Source organism: Nicotiana attenuata, unplaced genomic scaffold (assembly GCF_001879085.1).
Source record: "Nicotiana attenuata strain UT unplaced genomic scaffold, NIATTr2, whole genome shotgun sequence".
Classification (NCBI taxonomy): domain Eukaryota; kingdom Viridiplantae; phylum Streptophyta; class Magnoliopsida; order Solanales; family Solanaceae; genus Nicotiana; species Nicotiana attenuata.
Genome location: NW_017671913.1, coordinates 170,383 through 191,329, shown reverse-complemented (window position 1 = coordinate 191,329; position 20,947 = coordinate 170,383). Strand labels below are relative to the sequence as shown.

The window sequence follows — 20,947 nt, the reverse complement described above, 5'->3', positions numbered from 1 at the left end:
CGTGGTTTTGGGTGGGGGGGGGGGAATCTTCAGCTTAATGCTGCTGTCTTGTTAGTGGAATGTTCTTAAATATCGGAAACAAACTTTGTCGCATCAGCTGTGGCTGTTTCTTGAAATGGTTTGTCTTTTGTATGACAATGCATGTAAATATAGAGGGTGAAAATGGTGAGATATGCTTCTTTTGATGATGAAAATCATGGGTGAATATTTTTGAGATACAACAACCGGTTTTGTCTGTTGAATAGTGTAAATGGATTGGTAAGCAGAAAGAGAATGGATAATAGAATAGAAGCTGCAAGCAACCTAGTACCTTATAGAACACTTGGGCTTTTTCGAGAAGGCTGCATTGGTGTATGCTGCCTTGTTTTAGTTTTTCTACTTTTTATGCAGTCGGCGCATGTTTGAGCTGCAAATGGTGTCTGACTTTTTAATATTTGAATAGTAATAATATCTTCACATATAGAATTGTGATAATTTGATATTCCCTCTCCGTCCGATGAGGTTATCTGATTGGGGTTACTTGGCAAATGAACTCATAAGGCTGAAAAATAATTCATTTCTTGGGTGCAATTAGCCCAAGGTCTTGGATTTCCTATCATTCTCGTAATGTAGAGCTCTGCATTGTAGAAATGAACTATCTGCCTGATATTATCCAATATTATAAAATTTTACCTCTATGCTGCCCTGGATGGTGGAGATATCTTGATTTATCTGTGTTGATTATCTATTCTTTTGATTTTGTGTTGTCAGGTGAAGATTGTAAAGTGCTTCGTGCAGCATATCTCTGTAGACATCTCCTTTAATCAAGTGGCAGGACTCTGTTCTTTGAGCTTCCTTGAACAGGTCTGAATCTAGTGCAATTTTGCTAACAAAATCTCAATGCTGTCATCTATGTAGCGTCGGTTGAATAAACACCAAGTCATATTCCTGGTGATTTTCAATCACTGTTCTTGTGATGCTAAGTCACTTCACATCCTTTTTTCTTTCTCTATCCCTTCCAAACCACCGGTGGGAAAGAGGAGGGCAGGGAAGACACCTTCGGATTACGAGCCGCTCTTTGCTTTTGTTGTTGGCCTCAACCAACCCAAAGATACCTTTGACACGATGTTATATTGTATGCTTTGGGCCAAGCCCGCACGGTTTTCCCGAAAATGCCTCACACCATTAAGAGATCCCTACACTTTATACGTAGGCTCCCAATCTTTTCAGCTACCAATGTGGGACTTTCTTCGCACACCAGCAATCTCCCACTCGAACTAAGTTTCTCGTGACTCACTACCACGATTCACGGGTCTCCCCCTCGAACTAAGTTCCATGTGATCATTGCCACGATCGACGAGTCAATTTTCGAGATTCACTGTGTGCCACCCACATTGTTAGAGTATATGGCAACCGAAGCTCGCAAATAGCTTCTTCTTGTGTGCGCACTGCCCCACACCATCACTTTGCCATCTCCATACTCGTCCCGCCGTACCTGGGCTCTGAAACCAATTGTTGGGCTCAACTAGCCCGAAGATACTCTTAACACGGTGTAATATTGTCCGCTTGTGCAAGCCTAGGCCCAAATCGGACATTATCACTAGTGGGCTGGGCTGTTACATATGGTATCAGAGCCAGGCCCATCCCAATTATTGTTACCGATGTCCCCATTTATTGTCACGACCCAAAATCCCAACCCGTCATGATGGCGCCTAACACTTCGGTTAGGCAAGCCGAAACATAACAATAAAGAAATAGAACAACAGAACTTATAGAAATAGCATGTGTCTGAAATCTCAAAACAACCAAATACTGCTAATATAAGGTAAATCCCCCAGAAACTGATAAATACGAAGTCATGAGCTCTGCAAATGAATACAAGTCTGAAACTAAATAGTAATATTGTTTGAACTGAAACAACAGTACATATGAAAAGACAAGTCAAACTGCGGACAAGAATGCAGCTCTACCTCGCCTCTCGAAGATTAGTCCAACAAGCCAATCTACTGCTAATAACTGGTCCCCACACCTGGATCTACACAATTAAATGCAAAGTGTAGTATGAGTACAATCGACCCAGTGTACTCAATAAGTATCGTGACTAGCCCCGGCAAGGTAAAAGAAACAAGAATTATAAATGATACCTGCTATAATTTGTTCAGTTTCATAAAATCCAACAAGTACAGAACAGTGATGTGAACACGTATAAGGTACTGAAAGGACTATCTCTGTGTGTGTACAATTACTTAAAATCTCTGTTCAGTCACGGGTACAACATATAAGATGATATGCAGATAAATCAGATAATAAACCATGGAAATTGCAAGTAACGATGAAATGCAATTCCAAAGCAACGCTGGCCAGACTTTCCTCAACCTTTTCATATCCGTACCAAACCACTGATCAGTTTTCCTCAGTAACCGCGTGTACACCATCAAGAGAGAAACATGAGAGGGTGACCCTAGGGGGATGGATCCATATCCACACCCTGCACAGAAAACTCTCATGCTAATAAAATCAACCGCACGAACGACTCACGTGCTAATAATATCAATAACTGGATCCGCACGGACAACTCACGTCCTGATAATCACAATCCGCCCGGCGTGGTCACAGGCTACCAGTCAGCTCATAATACAGAAAAAGCAAATATGCGGGAATACACGTACATGATCAATGATTATCAAGTTTCATACTCCTGGATTGGTATAAATAACATGCTATAGCGTAGGCATGTGCAATGTGTGCTATCACAGCTAGAACATACAATTTCTATCAAGAATTAGCAGTTTATCAGGTTCAAACAGAAGAATAACCTCAACAAAATCTCAAATATGGTACAAATAGCTCACAGAGGGGTACAAATAGGAGAAACATCTCAATTTGAAGCTTAGCAATCATTTCAAGGCATGTCATAGCCTAAGCACTACCCCGAGCATGGAAATAGTACCCCGGCGCACGCATATGGGCTCAACTCCGCACATATGCGCCATTGATAGCACGTAGCTATCACAAGTAATTCAGGCAACTAATACCTCAACCAAGTTTAGATAGGATACTTACCTCAAACAAGCCAAATCACTCCTCTAACAAGCCCTTCCCGTGCGTATCGACTTCCGGACGATCCGAATCTAACCAAATCAACTGAATATAATTAATAAAAGCCATACAAATTGATTCCAAATGATAAAACTAAGAGCAGAGAGATCTCAAGTATTATATCTCAATCTCACATTACAACTTTACAACTTTTTGAGGCTATCTCAGGCTTGCATATCAATATGTTGAAAAGCAAGGTATATCCCGTCAACAATGTCCCCAACCTTGATGAATTAGCCGGAATCCTATCTTGTGATATAGCTGCACTACCAACTACATATCTGGGACTCCCTCTTGGTGCTAAATTTAAATCAACTGAAGTTTGGAGTGGTGTGATCGAGAAGTTTGAAACAAAGTTAGCCTCTTGGCAGAGACAATATCTTTCTATGGGGAGAAGATTGACACTCATTAATAGTGTATTGGATAGTATTCCTACTTATCCCATGTCTTTGATTCCAATTCCAAACAAGGTAGTCAAGCAGTTGGATAAAATCAGAAGAACCTTCCTCCGGGAAGGAGGCAGCAAGGGTCACAAACTTCACTTAGTCAAATGGTCAAAAGTTACCATGCCAAAACAACTTGGTGGACTAGGTATCAGGGACCTCAACATACATAACAAGTGCATGCTTATGAAGTGGCTATGGAGATATTGTCAATAAGGGAATACGGTATAGAAACAGGTGGTAACTGCAAATCATGGATCTCAAAGTCACTGGTGCACCAATCTATCAAGAAGACCATATGGAGTTGGGCCTTGGAATTTTATCAGGAAACTTTGGAATGAATTCTCTATGAATAACTCTTTCAAGTTGGGAAATGGCATCAACATCAGGTTTTGGAAGGATAGATGGTTACAAGGGACTGTCCTGATGAATGAATTCTCAGACCTCTACTAGATAGCTAATGATCAAGGTTCCTCTATCTCTCAGAATTGGCAAGACAATTGCTGGCAAGTCCAATTCAGAAGGGACTTCCAAGACTGGGAAATTCCACAGTTGTTGAGTCTCCTAGCTAAACTAGAGGGATACTTAGTCAACCACAACAATGCTGACAATATTAAGTGGATGGATGGCCTCTACTCGGTGAAAGCAGCGTACTCTCATTTATGCTCAACTAATGAAATCATTGATAGATGGCCTTGGAAGTAGACAAGTCTTCCCCCAAAGATCATTTGCTTCAGCTGGATATCCCTAAATGAATCTTGTCTAACACAGGACAACCTTAACAGAAGAGGTATGCCAATTGTTAACACATGTTTTATGTGCCAGCAACATTCAGAGTCCAACAGACACCTTTTGCTACATTGTTCAGTTGCCTCAGACATATGGTGCATGTTTCTTTCTATCTTTGGTCTCAGTTGGGTCATGCCACAAAGCATCAGAGAAGTCTATGAATGCTAGTCTAGTTGGAAAGCTGTTGGAAAGCTGATAAAGTCATCAGGAAAGTCTGGCAGATGATCCCTGCTTGTATCTTTTGGTGTGTCTGGACAGAAAGGAATCGCAGATGTTTTGATGAGATATCAACTCCAACACACACACTTAAAGCTAGATGTCTCCTTTTGATATTTAGTTGGCAGTATTTAGCCCCGGTAGATTGCCATATTAACTTTTTGGATTTTGTCAGCTCTTTTGCTTTAGCCTAGTAATTGTTTTCTTTTTTGTATCAAAGCTGACTCTTTCCCTCTCTCTTGTACTTCTTGATGCCTTTTTCTATAAAACTCATTACTTCATAAAAAAAAAAGCTAAGATCTTTAACCAAAATCAAAAAGTCAACCCAGAAAGTCATGTTCTTTTTGTTTTTCTTTTGTTTTTTCGTCCATCTCTTTCTGGTTGTTTACCCGGGCACGCACCTCGGAACCCGATAAAATTCACAAATTCCGAACGCCCGTTCGATTACGAGTCCAACCATACCAAAATCATCCAAATCCGACCTCAAATCGACCTTCAAGCCTCCATTTTTCATATTTAAAAAGTTTCCACAAAATTTCCAATTTCTTCACTTTAATTTACTAATTAAATGTTAAAAACAAAGATGGAATCATGATATAATAATAAATCCGAGTCAAAAACACTTACCCCGATCCAAATCTTGAAAATCCCCTCCAAAATCACCGAAACCGAGCTCTACAACTCAAAATATGGAATAATACTCTAACCCTCGATTTGGGATTTTAAAACCTGCTGCCCAGTTATTACACTTCGCGATCGCGGAAAGTCCCTCGCGAACGCGTTGAACAAAACTCCACCTACTAGAATTGACCCTTCGCGATCGCCAGCCTCTCCTCGCGATCGCGAAAGAGGAAACTAGATTCACAGATATCAGCAACTCTTCCAAGTCCAAAATGAGTCCGAACTTGATCCAAATCACACTTGAGGCCCCCGGGAACCCATCCAAACACACCAACAAGTCCTAAAACACGATATGAACTTAGTCGAAGCCCAAAACCACATCAAACAACATTGAAATCACGAATCGCACCCCAATTCAAGCCTAATGAACTTCCAACTTCTAAAACTAATGCCGAATCATACCAAACCAATTTCGAATGACCTCAAATTTTGCACACAAGTCATAAATGACACAACAAACCTATTCCAACTTCCGGAACCTAAATCCGACCCCGATATCGACAAAGTCAACTCTCGGTCAAACCTCTCAACCTTCCAAACCTTCAAACTTTCCAACTTTCGCAAAAAAGAATCAAACCAACCTACGAACCACCAAATCAACATCCGGACATACGTCTAAGTCCAAAATCACCATGCGAAGCTATCAGAACCATCAAAACTCCATTCCGAAGTCTACACTAAAGTCAAACTCCGGTCAACTCTTCCAACCTGAACCTTCAACCTTGGGATTAAGTGTCTTAATTCACTCCGAAACATCCCCGGAACCAAACCAACAACCCAGGTAAGTCACATGACCACAAATGAACATAGAATAAGCAATAAACAGGGGAACGGGACCACAAATGAACATTTATGTTGTCCACGCTCTAGTTTGCAGCGTGGCGGGGGGTGTTGAGCTGTCCCATATTAGTGGGACTTGAAGTCCTTGGTCTCCTTATATGGTCTTGGGCAATCCTCTCCTCAAAAGCTAGCTTTTGGGGTTGAGTTAGGCCCAATGTTCATTTATCATGGTATCAGAGCAGGCAGAGGTCCTGGGTTCGAGTCCACCGCCACCCAATATCAAAAAGAATTTTCACGTGCTTGGCTCATAAAAAAGAATCAAGCCCGCACGTGAGGGGGCATGTTGGAGACATAATTAAGTAAATAAAAGTGTGTACTCTCTAACAGCTTAAGCTTTTAGATGAGATAGTTACATACTTCAACAACTGTTTTGCCTATGCACCTCTGGTTCCTAAACCCACTTCTATTGAGATTTTATTCAACTAAAAGCTCTGTTGCAGTTAATTTTTGTTTTTTGCCTGATATGTCACCCTCTGCTGCAAATTCTACAGGTCAACCATTACATTGGGAGAGGCCATCTTTTTAAGCACAGCATTATCTTGATCAAAGCCTGGTGCTACTATGAGAGTAGGATTCTTGGTGCTCAATCCGGATTGATCTCAACTTATGCATTAGAGATACTGGTCTTGCATATAATTAATCGGTTTCATTCATCTGTAGATGGCCCTTTGGCGGTGAGTCTGTAAGTTAGTATTTGTTAATTCAACATAAGTATATAATAACCAAATGTGATTTGTGAATTTATAGGTCTTGTATAGGTTCTTGGACTACTATCACACATTTGATTGGGAAAATTATGGCATCAGTATATATGGTCCAGTTGCAATTAAGTGCCTACAAGATATTGTTGGTGAGTTAAAAAAGCAACTACGTTGCACGCATGTTGCACATGATAGTCACGGATAATATAAAGTAAATGCTCTATTATTTGTTCTAAAAGTATATAACGATAAATTAATACTGAAATACTGGAAAATATCTTTTAAGTCTTCTTATTATAGAGTTTTTTTGTTTACTCTTTATTATATTATTTATAATGAAGTAAAATGTTAAAGCGCGCAGTTTTATTTTTTATCATAAGACAAATGGTGTCTCAGTTTCTAGGCTTTTTTTTATTTCTACCCCAACACTTGCAATCGGTTTTCTCCTAATTGAAATTTTAAAGTAGTTACAAATAAATTTGTGATAGCGAATTAAGCATTTTAGCTGTACTCTTTTCATGAACCACTTAGTTTCTTTTTTTGATAGCCGTGATCCGCTTACTTTCTTGTTTGTATATTGGTCAGCATTTCTTGTCTAAATGTCATTGCTATTTTTGCGGGTTCTTCTAATTAGTTTCTCTTAGGGTGGGAGTTAATTGTTTGTGTACCTCTTGATAAAGCTATTCCACGAACTTTGTAGTGTACAAACAGTCACAATTTTAACTATATCTAGGGAAGAATTTATTCCCCTATCCATCTCTATTTCCCTTTGTTAAGTTCATATATCCTTAGGTAATACTTAGTATTTTCTAAATAAACTTGTAAGGAAAATACATGGAAATAGAACATTTATGTTATAAACAAACTTTTAAAATTTTAGAAGATAAAGAAACAAAGATGTCCTCGACACGTTGGAGATAACTATGGAAAGCATAAAGATGATACGGATATAGGAAAATTTGAATACCATATTACCAAAATACTAAATATTTACATCAATCAGACTTTCATAAGTAGTATTGCCTAAGGTTATTTTGATTCAAACCTTATGTTGTATATTTAGTAGATCTTTTTGTAGGATAATTTGTGGATGGTGTTAAATAGCAAGACTTTTATATTTTTTTTTATAAAGGAGAGCAGGGTGTGTATTCCAGCGAAGGTAAAATATCTTGGTGATTTTCCCTTCCTAAGTCTTTTTGGGTAAAGCTACACGTTACTTGTACTGTTGGGAGATGCGGGTACTCGGTAATAGTCAAAGTGTGAAGCTGGCCTGGACACTATTTCACAAACAATTTAATCTCCAATGGCTTGAGTAGGTAATTAAGTTGGAATTCTCAAAACTCTTTTTTTCTTCTTACATGGTATGAGTGCCAGGGCACCTATCCTTTGCTGAGTCCTTTTAAAATAAATTCAAATAGAATCAGAGCTCATGAACTGAGACCGGATATCAGATTATATGGACATTAAGGTGCAAAATGAACTGAAGCTAAGGGAAATGAAGGAAGAGGGTGAGCTTTAATTAATCTTTTTGCATAATTTAGGATTCAGCAGTTAGGGTGACAACAAATGTGGTGCTCAGATCAAGTGTAGAAGCATATACCGAGTTATGACTTTAGCTACGTGTGAGCTTATATGGTTAAACTATGGACCAATGAACTCATGAGCCTAATCAATTTCAAACCTTGTGTTTAATGAAAATTCCCAAGTAGATTGCCACTTCATTTGCAAAAGATTGGGGAATGGCGTATTGCAGTTGTTTTCTTAGCTGAAATGATCAATTAGTAGATATCTGATAAAGAAATGGACCCTAGGCGTAACTCAACCCAAAAGCTAGCTCATGAGGTGAGGGTTGTCCAAGACCTTATAAGGAGACATCTCATCCCTGAAGAGCTCGATGTGGGACTCTAACACCCCTGCACACCTGGGACTGGACATCTGGAGCGTGGACAATATAATTTGGGGGCTCAACATCGGGTAAACAATGAAGGAATAAGCCTGACTCTGATACCGTGATAAGAAAATGGACATTGGATCATTGCAAAATCCATCTCAATCCGATGGAGACTTTGCCCTGTCACCACATGCTTTGTAATTTCTTTTGAATCTTATGTAGCTTCTTTTCCTTCACAATTATATGATGTGTTTGAACTGCATTATGAGCAGAAACTGCATCTTTGAAAATGGACAAATTCATAACAGTATCCATCCTCAAAAGTTTTGATCTGAATGTCACAATTCTGAACTGGTCCAAATTTTTTGATGACTTAATGGAGCTCACTACTTGTTGGTTTGGTTGGCGATCCTCTAATATATATCAATTTATATTGGATTTCTTCATTAGAATTGGTGTTTTCTTGTGAACTATTTGGTTGAAGAGGTTGCACCTTTCAGCATGCCTTTGGAATTAGAAGTCAGTGCCTTGAGTAAGCCATTGGGTTGAGGGTTTTTTGGTACTGCTAGGAGAATAGATATAATTTATAGGGGACATTGGTTTGCGGTGAGGACCTACCCTGCTTCATCATTGAAGCATAACTAATTTTAGGAGTGCCATTCTCAACGATTGAGGTTGTTTCAATGCCAACAATTTGAAAATTGTTATTCAAGACATAGAATCCTTTCCCTGTGGAGCAAGAAAAAAAAAGTCTAGGAGAAACTTTTCTTGAATCATCTTGCCAGATCAAGCATGTCGTAACTATCACAAGAACACCTCCTGTAGTGGATACTTGGGAGTCAATAGTCATGACTTCCACCTTGCAATTCTTGAAGTGAGAGTACTTGATAAATTCATCTATGCCTTCAGTTGTTGTCTCAGTTTTCTCACCATCAAGTTGAGGCCAACTTATCACACTGAATCCTTCTAAAAATATATGGGATTGGTGAATAAGCTTATGTAGAATGCGATAACGTTGATCCACAAAAACACGTGCAACAAGTATCAACAGTGTTCAGATGTTTGAGTTGCCATTAATACACTTATGAAGAGTCAATATTGAAAAACTAAAAGAGTGATATTATTGGGTTTTTCATGGAGAGATTAGAAAATCGAATATTGAAATAAAAAAATGTTTAATTATTATATGCGCACGTGTGCTGCACATAGAGACAATAAGAATAATGGATTAGTGGTAATCCAATCAATTGTACTTCCGGAGTGATAAGTTAATTTAACCCTTATGTTGTTGGCAATGCTTTTTGTGTAAGATATGCTTTATCTCATGGATTTCAGATTTATCAAGACAACTCCTTGACATTTTCTTCAACTTTGCTTTGAGTAGCTAAAGAAGCAATGGAAGCATTTTCGTCATCCTTATCAGTGACAACTTTTTAATTCTTCAATGCCTACAAATTGAAAATTGTCATTCAAGACATAAAATCCTTTCTCCTGTTGAGTAAAGAAAAAAAGTCTAGGCGAAACTTTTTTTGAATCATCTTGCCCGATCAAGTATACTGTAACCACCACAAGAATGCCTCCTGCAGCAGATACTCGGGAGTCAATAGTTGTGACTTCCACCTTGCAATCCTTAAAGTGAGAGTAAGTGATAAATTCATTTATGCCTTCAGTTGTTGTCACAGTTATTAGTTCACCATCAGGCTAAGGCCAACTTAGGACACTCGACTCCTTGTAATATCTATGTGATTGGTCAATAAGCTGATGTAGATAATAGTGATTCACAAATGCACACAATTGTTGAAGATTCTTCAATGCTACAAATTAATTGTCATTCAAGATATAGAATCCTTTCTCCCATGGAGCAAGAAAATCAAGTCTAGTTGAAACTATTCTCGAATGATCTTGCACGAACAAGCATGCCGTAACCACCACAAGAACGCCTCCTACGGTAGATACTTGGGAGTCAATAGTTGTGACTTCCATGATAAGAAAATTGGACGGGTCTGACTCTGATACCATGATAAAAAAATGGACATTGGACCATTGCGAAATCCACCGCTATCCCATGGAGACTTTGCCCTGTCACCGCATCTTTTGTGACCTGAGTCTATTATTTATCGTCAGACATCTCCTCGACATTTTCTTCAGCTCTGCTTTGAGTAGCTGGTTCCAAAGGAGCAACTGAAGCATCTTCACTATCCTTATTAGTGACAACTGACGAAGATTCTTCGGTGCCAACAAAGAAAAATGTCATTCGGGACATAGTATCCTTCCCTTGTGGAGCGAGAAAAAGAGGCTGAGAAAACCTTTTTCTCGAATAATCTTGCCCGATCTTGCGTGTTGTAACCACCACAAGAACGCCTCCTGCGGCAGATACTTCAGAGTCAATAGTAGTGAATTCCACCTTACAATCGTTGAAGTGAGAGGACTTGATACAACAATAGCAACAAACCCAATATAATCTCACAAGTGGGGTCTGGGAAGGGTACTGTGTATTCAGACCATACCCCTACTTGAAAGGTTGAGAGGTTGTTTCCGGTAGACCTTCGGCTCAAGGAAAGATGAAAATAAAGCAGCACCACAAGCATTAACAACAAAAAGTTAACATGAAAACAAAGCAAAAGGGAAACACGTAAGACTAGAAATCTGACAATAATATAGCACCAAACTAACACTAATACTACTGGTATGTAAAAGAAACATTTCTCGGCTACTTACTAGCCTTCTACCTTAATTCTCGACCTCCACACCTTCCTATCAAGCATGTCCTCGATAAGCTGAAGGAACGCCATATCTTGCCTAATCACCTCTCCTAGGTACTTCTTTGGCCTACCTCTGCCTCTCCTCAAACACTCTAGGGCCAACCTCTCGCACCTCCTTACTAGGGAATCTGCGCTTCTCCTTTTCACATACCCAAACCATCTAAGCCTCGCTTCCCGCATCTCGTCCTCCACCGAGGCTACTCCTACCCAGGCTTGAATATCTTCATTCCTAATCTTATCCATCCTGTATGGAATGAAGATATTTGGGCCTGGGTAGAAGTGATAAATTCATCTATTCTTTCAGTGATTCTCACAGTTCACCATTAGGCTGAGGCCTAAAATCTATAGGACTGGTAAATAAGCTGATCTAGATGAGATAATATTGATCCACAAAAGCACGTGCAACCATCCTGTATGGAATGAAGATATTTGGGCTTGGGTAGGAGTGATAAATTCATCTATTCTTTCAGTGATTCTCACGGTTCACCATTAGGCTGAGGCCTAAAATCTATAGGACGGGTAAATAAGCTGATCTAGATGAGATAATATTGATCCACAAAAGCACGTGCAACAGTATCAACAGAGTGGTAAGATGTTTTAGTTTCCGTTTTTTGCACTTATGAAACTTAATATTGAAAAACTAAAGAAGTGACGTTATTAGGTTTTGGATGGAGAGATTAGAAAATTATACTCCTAGGACTAGACATCTAGAGCATGGACAATATAAGATGAGGGCTCAACATCGGTAAACAATGAATTTGGATAGGCTTGTCTCTGATATCATGATAAAGAAATGGACCTTGGGGCAAACTCAACCCCAAAAGGTAGGTCATAAAAAGCTACGTCATAAGATGAGGATTTTCTAAGACCTTATAAAAGACCTCCCATCCCTGAAGAGACCTATGTGGGACTCTAAATCCCCTCAAGGGTCCAAAATTGATTGTATTGCAGCCTAGGCTCTAATCGGAGTGCTAAATATAACAAGATTTCTCTTGTAAATAGAGAATATCACTTTTTGCATTGTATATTTAGTAGAATTATGGATTTCAATCTCTGTATTTATGTGAGTGCGAGAATTGTAGGAACGTGTAATCCCACAATTTCAAATTATATGACACTCTTTCTGTGCTGGGATGTTCCAAAATGTCTGACTGCATTCAATTAATTATCTTATTCTGTATAACACCTTAAATAAAAAAAATATAATAAAATTCGCAAGTTTTAGATTTTGATGTGATGTTTTTTGTAGGAAGCTAACTTTTCAACCATTTTTTAAAAAATCTTCTACAGTTCTACCTCAACTAATATAGCTACTAAGTCAAATTAAATTTTGAACTTGGTATTGAGTCAACTGAAAGGAGTATATGCTTTCTTCTTTAATAAATATTTGTATACCATTTTAATCTCCACATGCTTGACTGAATGATCAAGAAATTTATCAAGATCTCTCTCTCAGATTGTAAGATTTGGTGAATAATGTATGTGATTTTAACATTGCATCACAATGTTGTTTCTGGTCTTTCTTTACTTCTCCTTCATATATTTTCCATCTTTTGACCTGGAAATTTCACCCAGAAATTATTGAATTGTTTTTATTTTGATTGCATGACAAGAGTTAGCGTAGTTCTCTTACTAATGAATTTCTGAGCTGGATCCTTAATATTCAATTGTGGTACATTGTTTGTTTATTTGTTGCTGCTACTCTGATAAGGTACCTTTCCATGCCATTTGGTCACAATAGAGACACCAACAAGCTATGGGAATGAGATGCTTCTTAGTAAGGAACTTCTTGATTGCTGCCTGAAATGTTCGATGGATCAAATGAGGGTGGACAAGTGTAAAGGACAAGTCTTCTTGCTAAAATATCTTAACGTAGTGGATCCTCTGAAACAGTGTAATAACCTTGGACGGTGTGTTACCAGAGGTAATTGATAAATTTGTTCCACTGAATTGACCCTTTGGTACAGATGCACATGCATTGCACGTAATGTTTGATTTTTTCATGTACCATTTCGTACATCAGCTGAAATACCGTCTCTTAGGATTTTGTTTTTTCCTGTTCCAGAAAGATTCTCATTGGAGTCACGGCTTTTTGATGTTAAATGACATGATAGAAAACATATCCAATTCTAACAAATAATGCTTCATTACCACAAGCGCACACTAACAATGAAAAATAGTGGCTTACTGGTGACTTTATCAAGGATATGCACTCCTTTTTCTTCTGAAGCTGATCGATTCATTTGACCCTTATGTTGCAGGCAACTTCTATCGTATAAGATATGCTTTATCCCATGGATTTCAGACTTTAAGAAAGATCCTCACCCTACCAGAAGAAAAAGTGTGTGGTGGACTAAAAAAGTTCTTTGTCAATACCCTTGAACTCAATTCGGATGGACGACGATCGGATGTCGATGTACGTGCCATGTTATCTTGTGCTAGATCTGAAGTCCTTAGTTTAAATGGGGAGTACAACAGTCATATCAACTATCTCAGGCACTATCAATGTTCTCAGAAGCTTGGTTTAAATGTTCCTTTGCATTCAAGCTCTCAAATATCATCTTCTCAGTTCCAGGGCAATATGCAAAAGACGTCGTACGGTGGAAATTTCCAATACCCAGGAACAATTAGATGTATCTCAACCTCCCCCTGCTATCCAAATAGCCCTCATTTATTTGGTTCTGCTTTCAGTGCAAATGAACCATCAGCGTTTCGAGGAATGGAGTTATACAATCCTTTTGGGAGCACTGTAATGGACTCGAGGCAAAGAGGAAGAGGTATATCCCTTCCCAGTTTTAATGGTGAGTTGGATCTGCAGCGGATGTACCATTGTTTCCCTAAATTTGTAATTGAGGAAAATTTACCAAACGTTTGTAGAGATTCCCATGATATGCATATAAAAAAGGATATGAGCGAGCAAAGTGGTATACATGGTATTGAGATAGATACTAAGGAAAAGGTGAAACTGCAAGGAGAAGGTATTCGCCATTCAGAAATTGGAGAAACTAGCGATTGCATCACTGGAACTGGTCTAAAAGAGAAGTCTCAAGAAACAGAAATCTGTATCTTCAATTCAAATGTTGACGAAACTGCAGCTGCACAAGGAATAAATACAAGCTCTGATGTGAGAACTCATTTTCCTAGTTCTGCTTTCTGTTTTCATTATAATGAACGACTTCTAATTTCTTGTTTAAAATGCCTCTGTGTTAAATATTGCAGGCGAAATCCTCAGACATGTATATTTATGTACCACAGATGACAACAAAAGGCGGAACCAAGTCTGAAGGCACATTACTTAAATCTGATCTGGATACTGGGCGATTATACATTTTCTCTGAGGCTGGCAATGATCAGGGACATAGTAACTTTGATCTTTCACAGGAAGACTTCCCAGGTCTTCCAAGCTGTAAAAAGATGGGAGAAAGTCAACAATTTGTTCAACCTGTTGCAGAGTCCCAACGGTCATGGAAACCCTCACCATGCAAAGAGAATGAATATGGGACTTTTGGCACACAACCAATTGTTGCATCAAGATTGCATTCATTTGAACCAATGAAGCAGCTCACTGACGATGAAACTCCCACACAACCAATGGTTGCATTAAGATTGCAATTATTTGAACCGATGAAGCAGCTCAGTGAGGATGTTATATCTAAGGAGCCTGACCTTGGAGTGGCCACTTTCACAACTCAAGCAACATTAAATGCATCACCACTTGATGAAGAAATGTATACTCTTTACCCTTTCCTCGCTTCTGCTATCTTAAAACATGAGCAATCTTTAATATTTTTCCTCATTGACCATTACAGGGTTATGATGCAGCAATACTGTCTAGATGATAACAAGGACTTTCCCCCTTTGTGTCACTGTTTGAAGAAAAGCTACCCTGAACAATGATGTCAAACATGAATTAGAATGATGTGTAAAGTCTTTTTTCAGTTAGGAAATGTCTTGTTACTCGTATGGCATTTTCTTGCACACTTTTAAAAGTGCAGTCATATTGGCCATATTGATATTTGGTGTTGGGGTTCCGGGCAGGTTTGCTAATATTAAATAAGGCGTTTTGGTTCAAAGCCGATTTTGTGGTGCTTATAAGTGCGTAATTGCCTGTAAACATATGTATTTTTACTTTAATTTGTTTTCTTTCACGCACAAAGTTATTTCCAAGAGGGACAGAAGAGTTGATAGAATCTCCTAACTATGATTTCTTTATGAGTTTGCTGAAGACAATAGTTTCCTGTTTTGTTTCTTCGCTTCATAGTTATTGGTAGGACTCAGGTTAACTCATCAACAGGGCGGAGCTAGTGTTTTACGGTACGGCCAAACCCAGTAATTTTGGTCAAATTTCTATATGTCTTAAGAAATTCATTGAATATGTGCAAATTATTAATTTAGTGTCCAATAACTTAAAAGGACTAGAATTCTGAATCACGTAACTTCAAATCCGTGGCTCCGACTCTGCTCGTCAATGCGTCCAATCCAAAAAATTTAAAAGATGCATATGAATGAAGTATGTGGTGATGCTAAGCCTTGATTGTCATGTATACATACCTCCTAGTATGAAAGATAAGTGAATCAAGCCACTCGATATTTGGTTGCACTACAAGAATTATCAGAAATTTCGATAGAGAAAGTCCTCAGGAAGTCGTCAAAAACTCAAGATTTCTGACGGCGAAACATCTGTTGGCAATAGGTTGTTAGAAAAACTTGCTAATTGCTGTCGTTGAACATTCCAAACAATCCAACACCAACCAATGAAATTAACAATACTAAAAGTAAACATTCTGACACTTCATTTACAGTCAATCTGATTACAAATAAATCATAAATCTAAATCATCATCTTCATCATATCATCATAATATATTATCATCATACTATATTATAAGTGTGAAGGCTAAATTACAAAGTTAAAAGACCAAAATATCCATTAAAAGTTATGACATTTTTGTACCAAAAAATAAAACCATCTCATAATAAATTGAGCCTTTAATTAACTACCGCACTTTATATGAAAACGATACAATGTAATGTATGAAATATTTTTTGACACTTGAAATATTTTTGTAGTCTCAACCAAATTTATCTAATATCCAATTTAAACTCTTTAAGTCATTTTCATTTTTATAGTCTTTTTTATTACTCTTATTTGATAACTACTTAATGTATTTGGTCTTTTGAAAATATGCGGTACTTTTTTTATCCCAATTAAATTCATAGAACTTTTGCTTTGAGAATATTCCAGATAAAAAGTCTATTAATGATATTTGATAGACATATTGTTCTATAAACAGACTAAAATGTAGTAGTAATATTTACTGGTTAGCGCTCCCTGGATAATAAGGAAGATAAAGAATGCCATTATTTTCGTCAGCGGTATATAGCAAAATAACTTTGCAATTATGGGTGACCTTATGAACCTAACAAACCACCTGCCGATATGGATGATATCTAATAAGTTCTTGGATATGGTGGTGCCTTTGACAATCATTGGTGTTGTAACAAGTTAAAGGCGACGCTTGGGCTAATGAGAGTTTAATGACATATGCTAAAAAGATCAGAGAGCCTACGCGGCTAAGAACTTTTTTCTTTTGTGTCCAGAAAAATATTTTTCGGTATGATTTCTTTAGTTTTTACTCGAAATATATAGCTTTCTTGCCACCTTGAAGGTGTTTTGGCTTTTTAAAGCAAGCTAAAACATATATCCAGATCACCATAAGACATCAAGAACTTATACTTTTGTTTAAATTTTTGTCACTCAAAAATAATTTTTTGCTAATATTGATATAATATTATAAATTTTTTATATTCATTAATATGGGTACACGCGCAATACACGTGCCCGAAGACTAGTCATCATATCATATCATATCATATCATATCATCGTACTATACTAAAAGTGGGAACCTCAAGTGTCAAATCATACTATACTAAATTGCCCATTAAAAACTGAATGACTATAATACCCTTAGAAAAATAAATAAAAATTTCTCTTTCATAAACCAATGCATATATTAACTGATATTCTCTGCGTTGACATAGAAAATATGGAGAACTTGAAGAGTTGTAATTTCTAATTCAATATATATTAAACGCAATTGAATCTCTTTCAACGTGACATTATTATAAAATTCTAGAAATATGTACACTTGAGTAGTTATAGTTACAGATAAAGTTCAAATAACCTAAGCCTGAGAGCAAATGAAGAGAAAATGGTATCAATATATCATTTATGTAGTGTAATGGCAGTAATTAACAAAAACCTAGAGATCTACAATTGGTCACGCCCAACTATGCCTTATAAAAAAGACTAAGCGGTCGCTGCAAATATAATCCGGTTTACAAGTCCGGAGTCGAATCCCACAGAGAACTAAGGTTTAGCTACAGCTGTTCACTATCACCAAGAAGACAAGCTTGAACAATTCCTAACTTATAGATATTAAGATTCTTGTGTTTAACTACTTAACTAACAAATTAAAATAGTAAATTAACAACTAACAATACTGAGGGTTAGAGAAAAGATTAAGGAGGTCTAGAGTTATGATTTCCCCAGTTGTCGGAATCCTTCCCGCTATGTCTTCTATAATTTCGCCTAAGTATTCTCTACCGATCATGAGCACTCTTATTACCGTAAATCTCTCCCGAGTAATTACGACAATTTACTAGACGCACTCTCCCGAGCTACGCTAGCTGGCTTTTAATACATCTCACTTCAGATCGCACCCAAGGATTCGTTATCCCTAATCCCACCTTTAAACCCTCGGTTATTGATCCCTCATATACTCTGGGAGTGGTGTTGTTCAACAACAACCTAAATATGCACTCTCTCCCGAGTTATGCATACTAAATAGGCACAGCTAATTGAGAGCTCTTCAATCAACCAGAATATAAACGTAGTTGAACAAATAGAGAAAAGCTATGGCTCAATTAGATAAAAACATAACAAGAATTTATCCTACAAAAGGTTCTATCAAACTCTAGATAACAACTTAGCTATTCATAATAGTATGTAAAACTACAATACTAAAAGTCATAACCAACAATGAAAAATAGGAAGAGGAAGGAAAAACTCGTAGAAGAATTCTCCGCCTTGCTCCCAATGTGTTCTTGCCTCCAAGGGTGTTGTCTAACCCTAAAGTAGTGTCTCTCCGCCTCCTTAGGACTAATTTGTGTCCAAAATATGTCCCCCTCTTGTTCTTGGCCGGCCTCCTTTGTTTAATATAGGGTTTAGGACTTAAAATCACATGTTTTGCACTTTAGTCCCTGAAATTTTCGCTTCCTGCCGCGGTTTTGCCGCGGTCACGGTGGAACCGCGGCCAAACATGCCCTCTGATTCTTCAGTTGTCCGCGACCATCTTCTACCGCGGTCTCGGAAAAACCGCGGTTTTTTCACCCTATTCCGTTTGGAATTTGGAAAAACATAAAACATGAAAGTTGTAGCCCTTTGAGTTAGCTTTCCAACTATATATTGTGGAGCCCAAATGGAGTTCTGAGCAAAAAGTTATGTCTATTTTACTAGACAGTGCGCAATATGCCTCCTCAAGTCTTTGTTCGTACTTAATTATTAAATTTGACCCCGAACACGATCCCGGCTTAATTCCTTGAGCTTTTACTCAGACTTCAAAGCTTCAAATCACTTAAATTCATTCCATAACATCTATATAGCTCGGAATCACACCTACAAGGCATAAAACACACAATTAGTGCAAAACACTAGCGATTAAAGCGCAAACTCAATTAAAGTACAGTAAATTAGAGTGTAATAATCGACTAAAATACGCAATTATAGCCTATCATCAACAATATTTAAGAAAAGTGTGATTGCCCAATACAACTGGTGCTTCAGTTTATGCAGCCGCATGTCTTGAATATTAGACCTCTGAAATAAGAATAGCCTGCCTATTTCTTCATTAATTCTTTCTACATACATATACTAATTGAGATCATCGGATTCAAGACATAGAGTTTTGTTTGAGGTAAAATAGGTGTACATATTCTTTAATAACTTTTGCTTGATCTTTGACTTAATTTTTGTGATATATTATTTGCTGTCCTTTTTCACCCAATATATAATGTAGGATGCATATTTAGATATATATGTTTAATGAGCACTTTACAGTTTGCTTAGTTAAAAATTATATTTAGAATATGATTACTGGTATATCTCTTGCAAGGAGTGTTTTACGAAAATGGTGGTTGTAGTAGGGAACGCCCGAAAATATAAATGCGAAAGAGAGATCAAACTTTTGGCTCATGTATCATTAATTTTTTATAGATTTTCAAAGACTATAAAATTTTAGATAAAGCGATTTAAACTTAAGTCTCAAGTCTCATGCATGAATCTGGAAGGGAGAGAGTTTAACATTTTGATTCTTGTTATGGCACGCACAGAAAATACTACTCATGAGTCATGACACCAAGTACTGAATCACGCCAAGGCATATTGTCTTGGTTATAAGGAATAAAATAAAGCTTCGGAGCCTTCTTGCTGATGCGACCATCACACATATTATTCTTCATCTAACCAATTTATTGTAAAATATAACTGTTCACCTTATGTTCAGATGACATTTGGTCGTTTCGATCGCTAAAATGAAATCAGTTCATGATTTTGAGCTTGCGCGTCTTTTTTTTTTTTTTTTTTGTTAATGGTCGGGTACATATTTTAACAATATATGTGATTTTTAAAAATCAATTTACATAATATACACATGAAACCCACGTGACCAGAAACTAGTTATATTAAAAGTAAGAAGCTCTTACTTTCAAAGTTAATTTACAATAATATCCTTTATGAGTTATCATTTTGCCCCTGAAGACAAATTCTAAACCTTCAATTAAATAATTATTTACTTATACTATAAGTGAAGCGGTGAATTAGAAGTGAAATAGTAGTACTTAAATGCTCTAGACACCTATATAATGAATATAAAGGGGTGAAATAATAACAACAGTAAAACGTGAATATTTAGCATTCAATCTTTTTGTTTTTTCGTCATAAATAATGAATATGAAAGCGTGCAAGTAACCACCAGTCTTATCACAGCCATAAGCAAGCATTAAATTAAATTTATGCAAGGGTGAAATACTAATAGCCATTCTTGGAGTACAACGGTTGATAAACATTTCCCTTCAATCTCTATCAAATATGTATTGACATTTTTACATTGTAGGTCTTTGTTAAGCAACTATTAGTATAAATAAATATTACGGTTTTCATTTTATATTAAACGCAACAGTCTTTTTTACATTTATAGCCTATTCTAATAAATGTCTATATATGATTTCAATTAATCAAAAAGTCAAAATCCCAATAAGTTAGAATTAAATCCCCCTTTCTCTCCCCATCAACATTAGAACCGTCCAAAGCCCCCTCCCTCCCGCCATGCTTCTTCTCTTCACTTCCTCCCTTCATTGCGTCTGCCACTTTCACCTTGGCAAAAACACCAGCATGTAGCGCACAAATCAACTAATAAGGTGGTCACCTTCTTTGTCTTAAATTTTTTCCTAGAGTAAAGAATTTTGTAGTATGGAAACACTGATGAT

The 20,947-nt window shown here is 37.3% G+C and overlaps 1 protein-coding gene across 2 annotated transcripts in view; it reads left to right on the top strand.

Moving 5' to 3' along the window:
• The window catches only part of LOC109210861, a 35,714-nt gene extending 20,111 nt beyond the window's left edge, over nt 1–15,603 (top strand). The window contains exons 3-9 of one of the 2 annotated variants that reach the window (XM_019374338.1): nt 751–843; nt 6,539–6,721; nt 6,795–6,897; nt 13,143–13,325; nt 13,663–14,525; nt 14,621–15,129; nt 15,211–15,603. In XM_019374338.1, the coding sequence (XP_019229883.1) occupies nt 751–843; nt 6,539–6,721; nt 6,795–6,897; nt 13,143–13,325; nt 13,663–14,525; nt 14,621–15,129; nt 15,211–15,298 (2,022 nt within the window). In that variant the 3' untranslated portion in view covers nt 15,299–15,603. Of the gene's footprint in view, nt 1–750; nt 844–6,538; nt 6,722–6,794; nt 6,898–13,112; nt 13,326–13,662; nt 14,526–14,620; nt 15,130–15,210 lie in introns of both variants that reach the window. The other variant, XM_019374337.1, reaches the window with a different exon arrangement.
• Nucleotides 15,604–20,947: the final 5,344 nt, after the last annotated feature.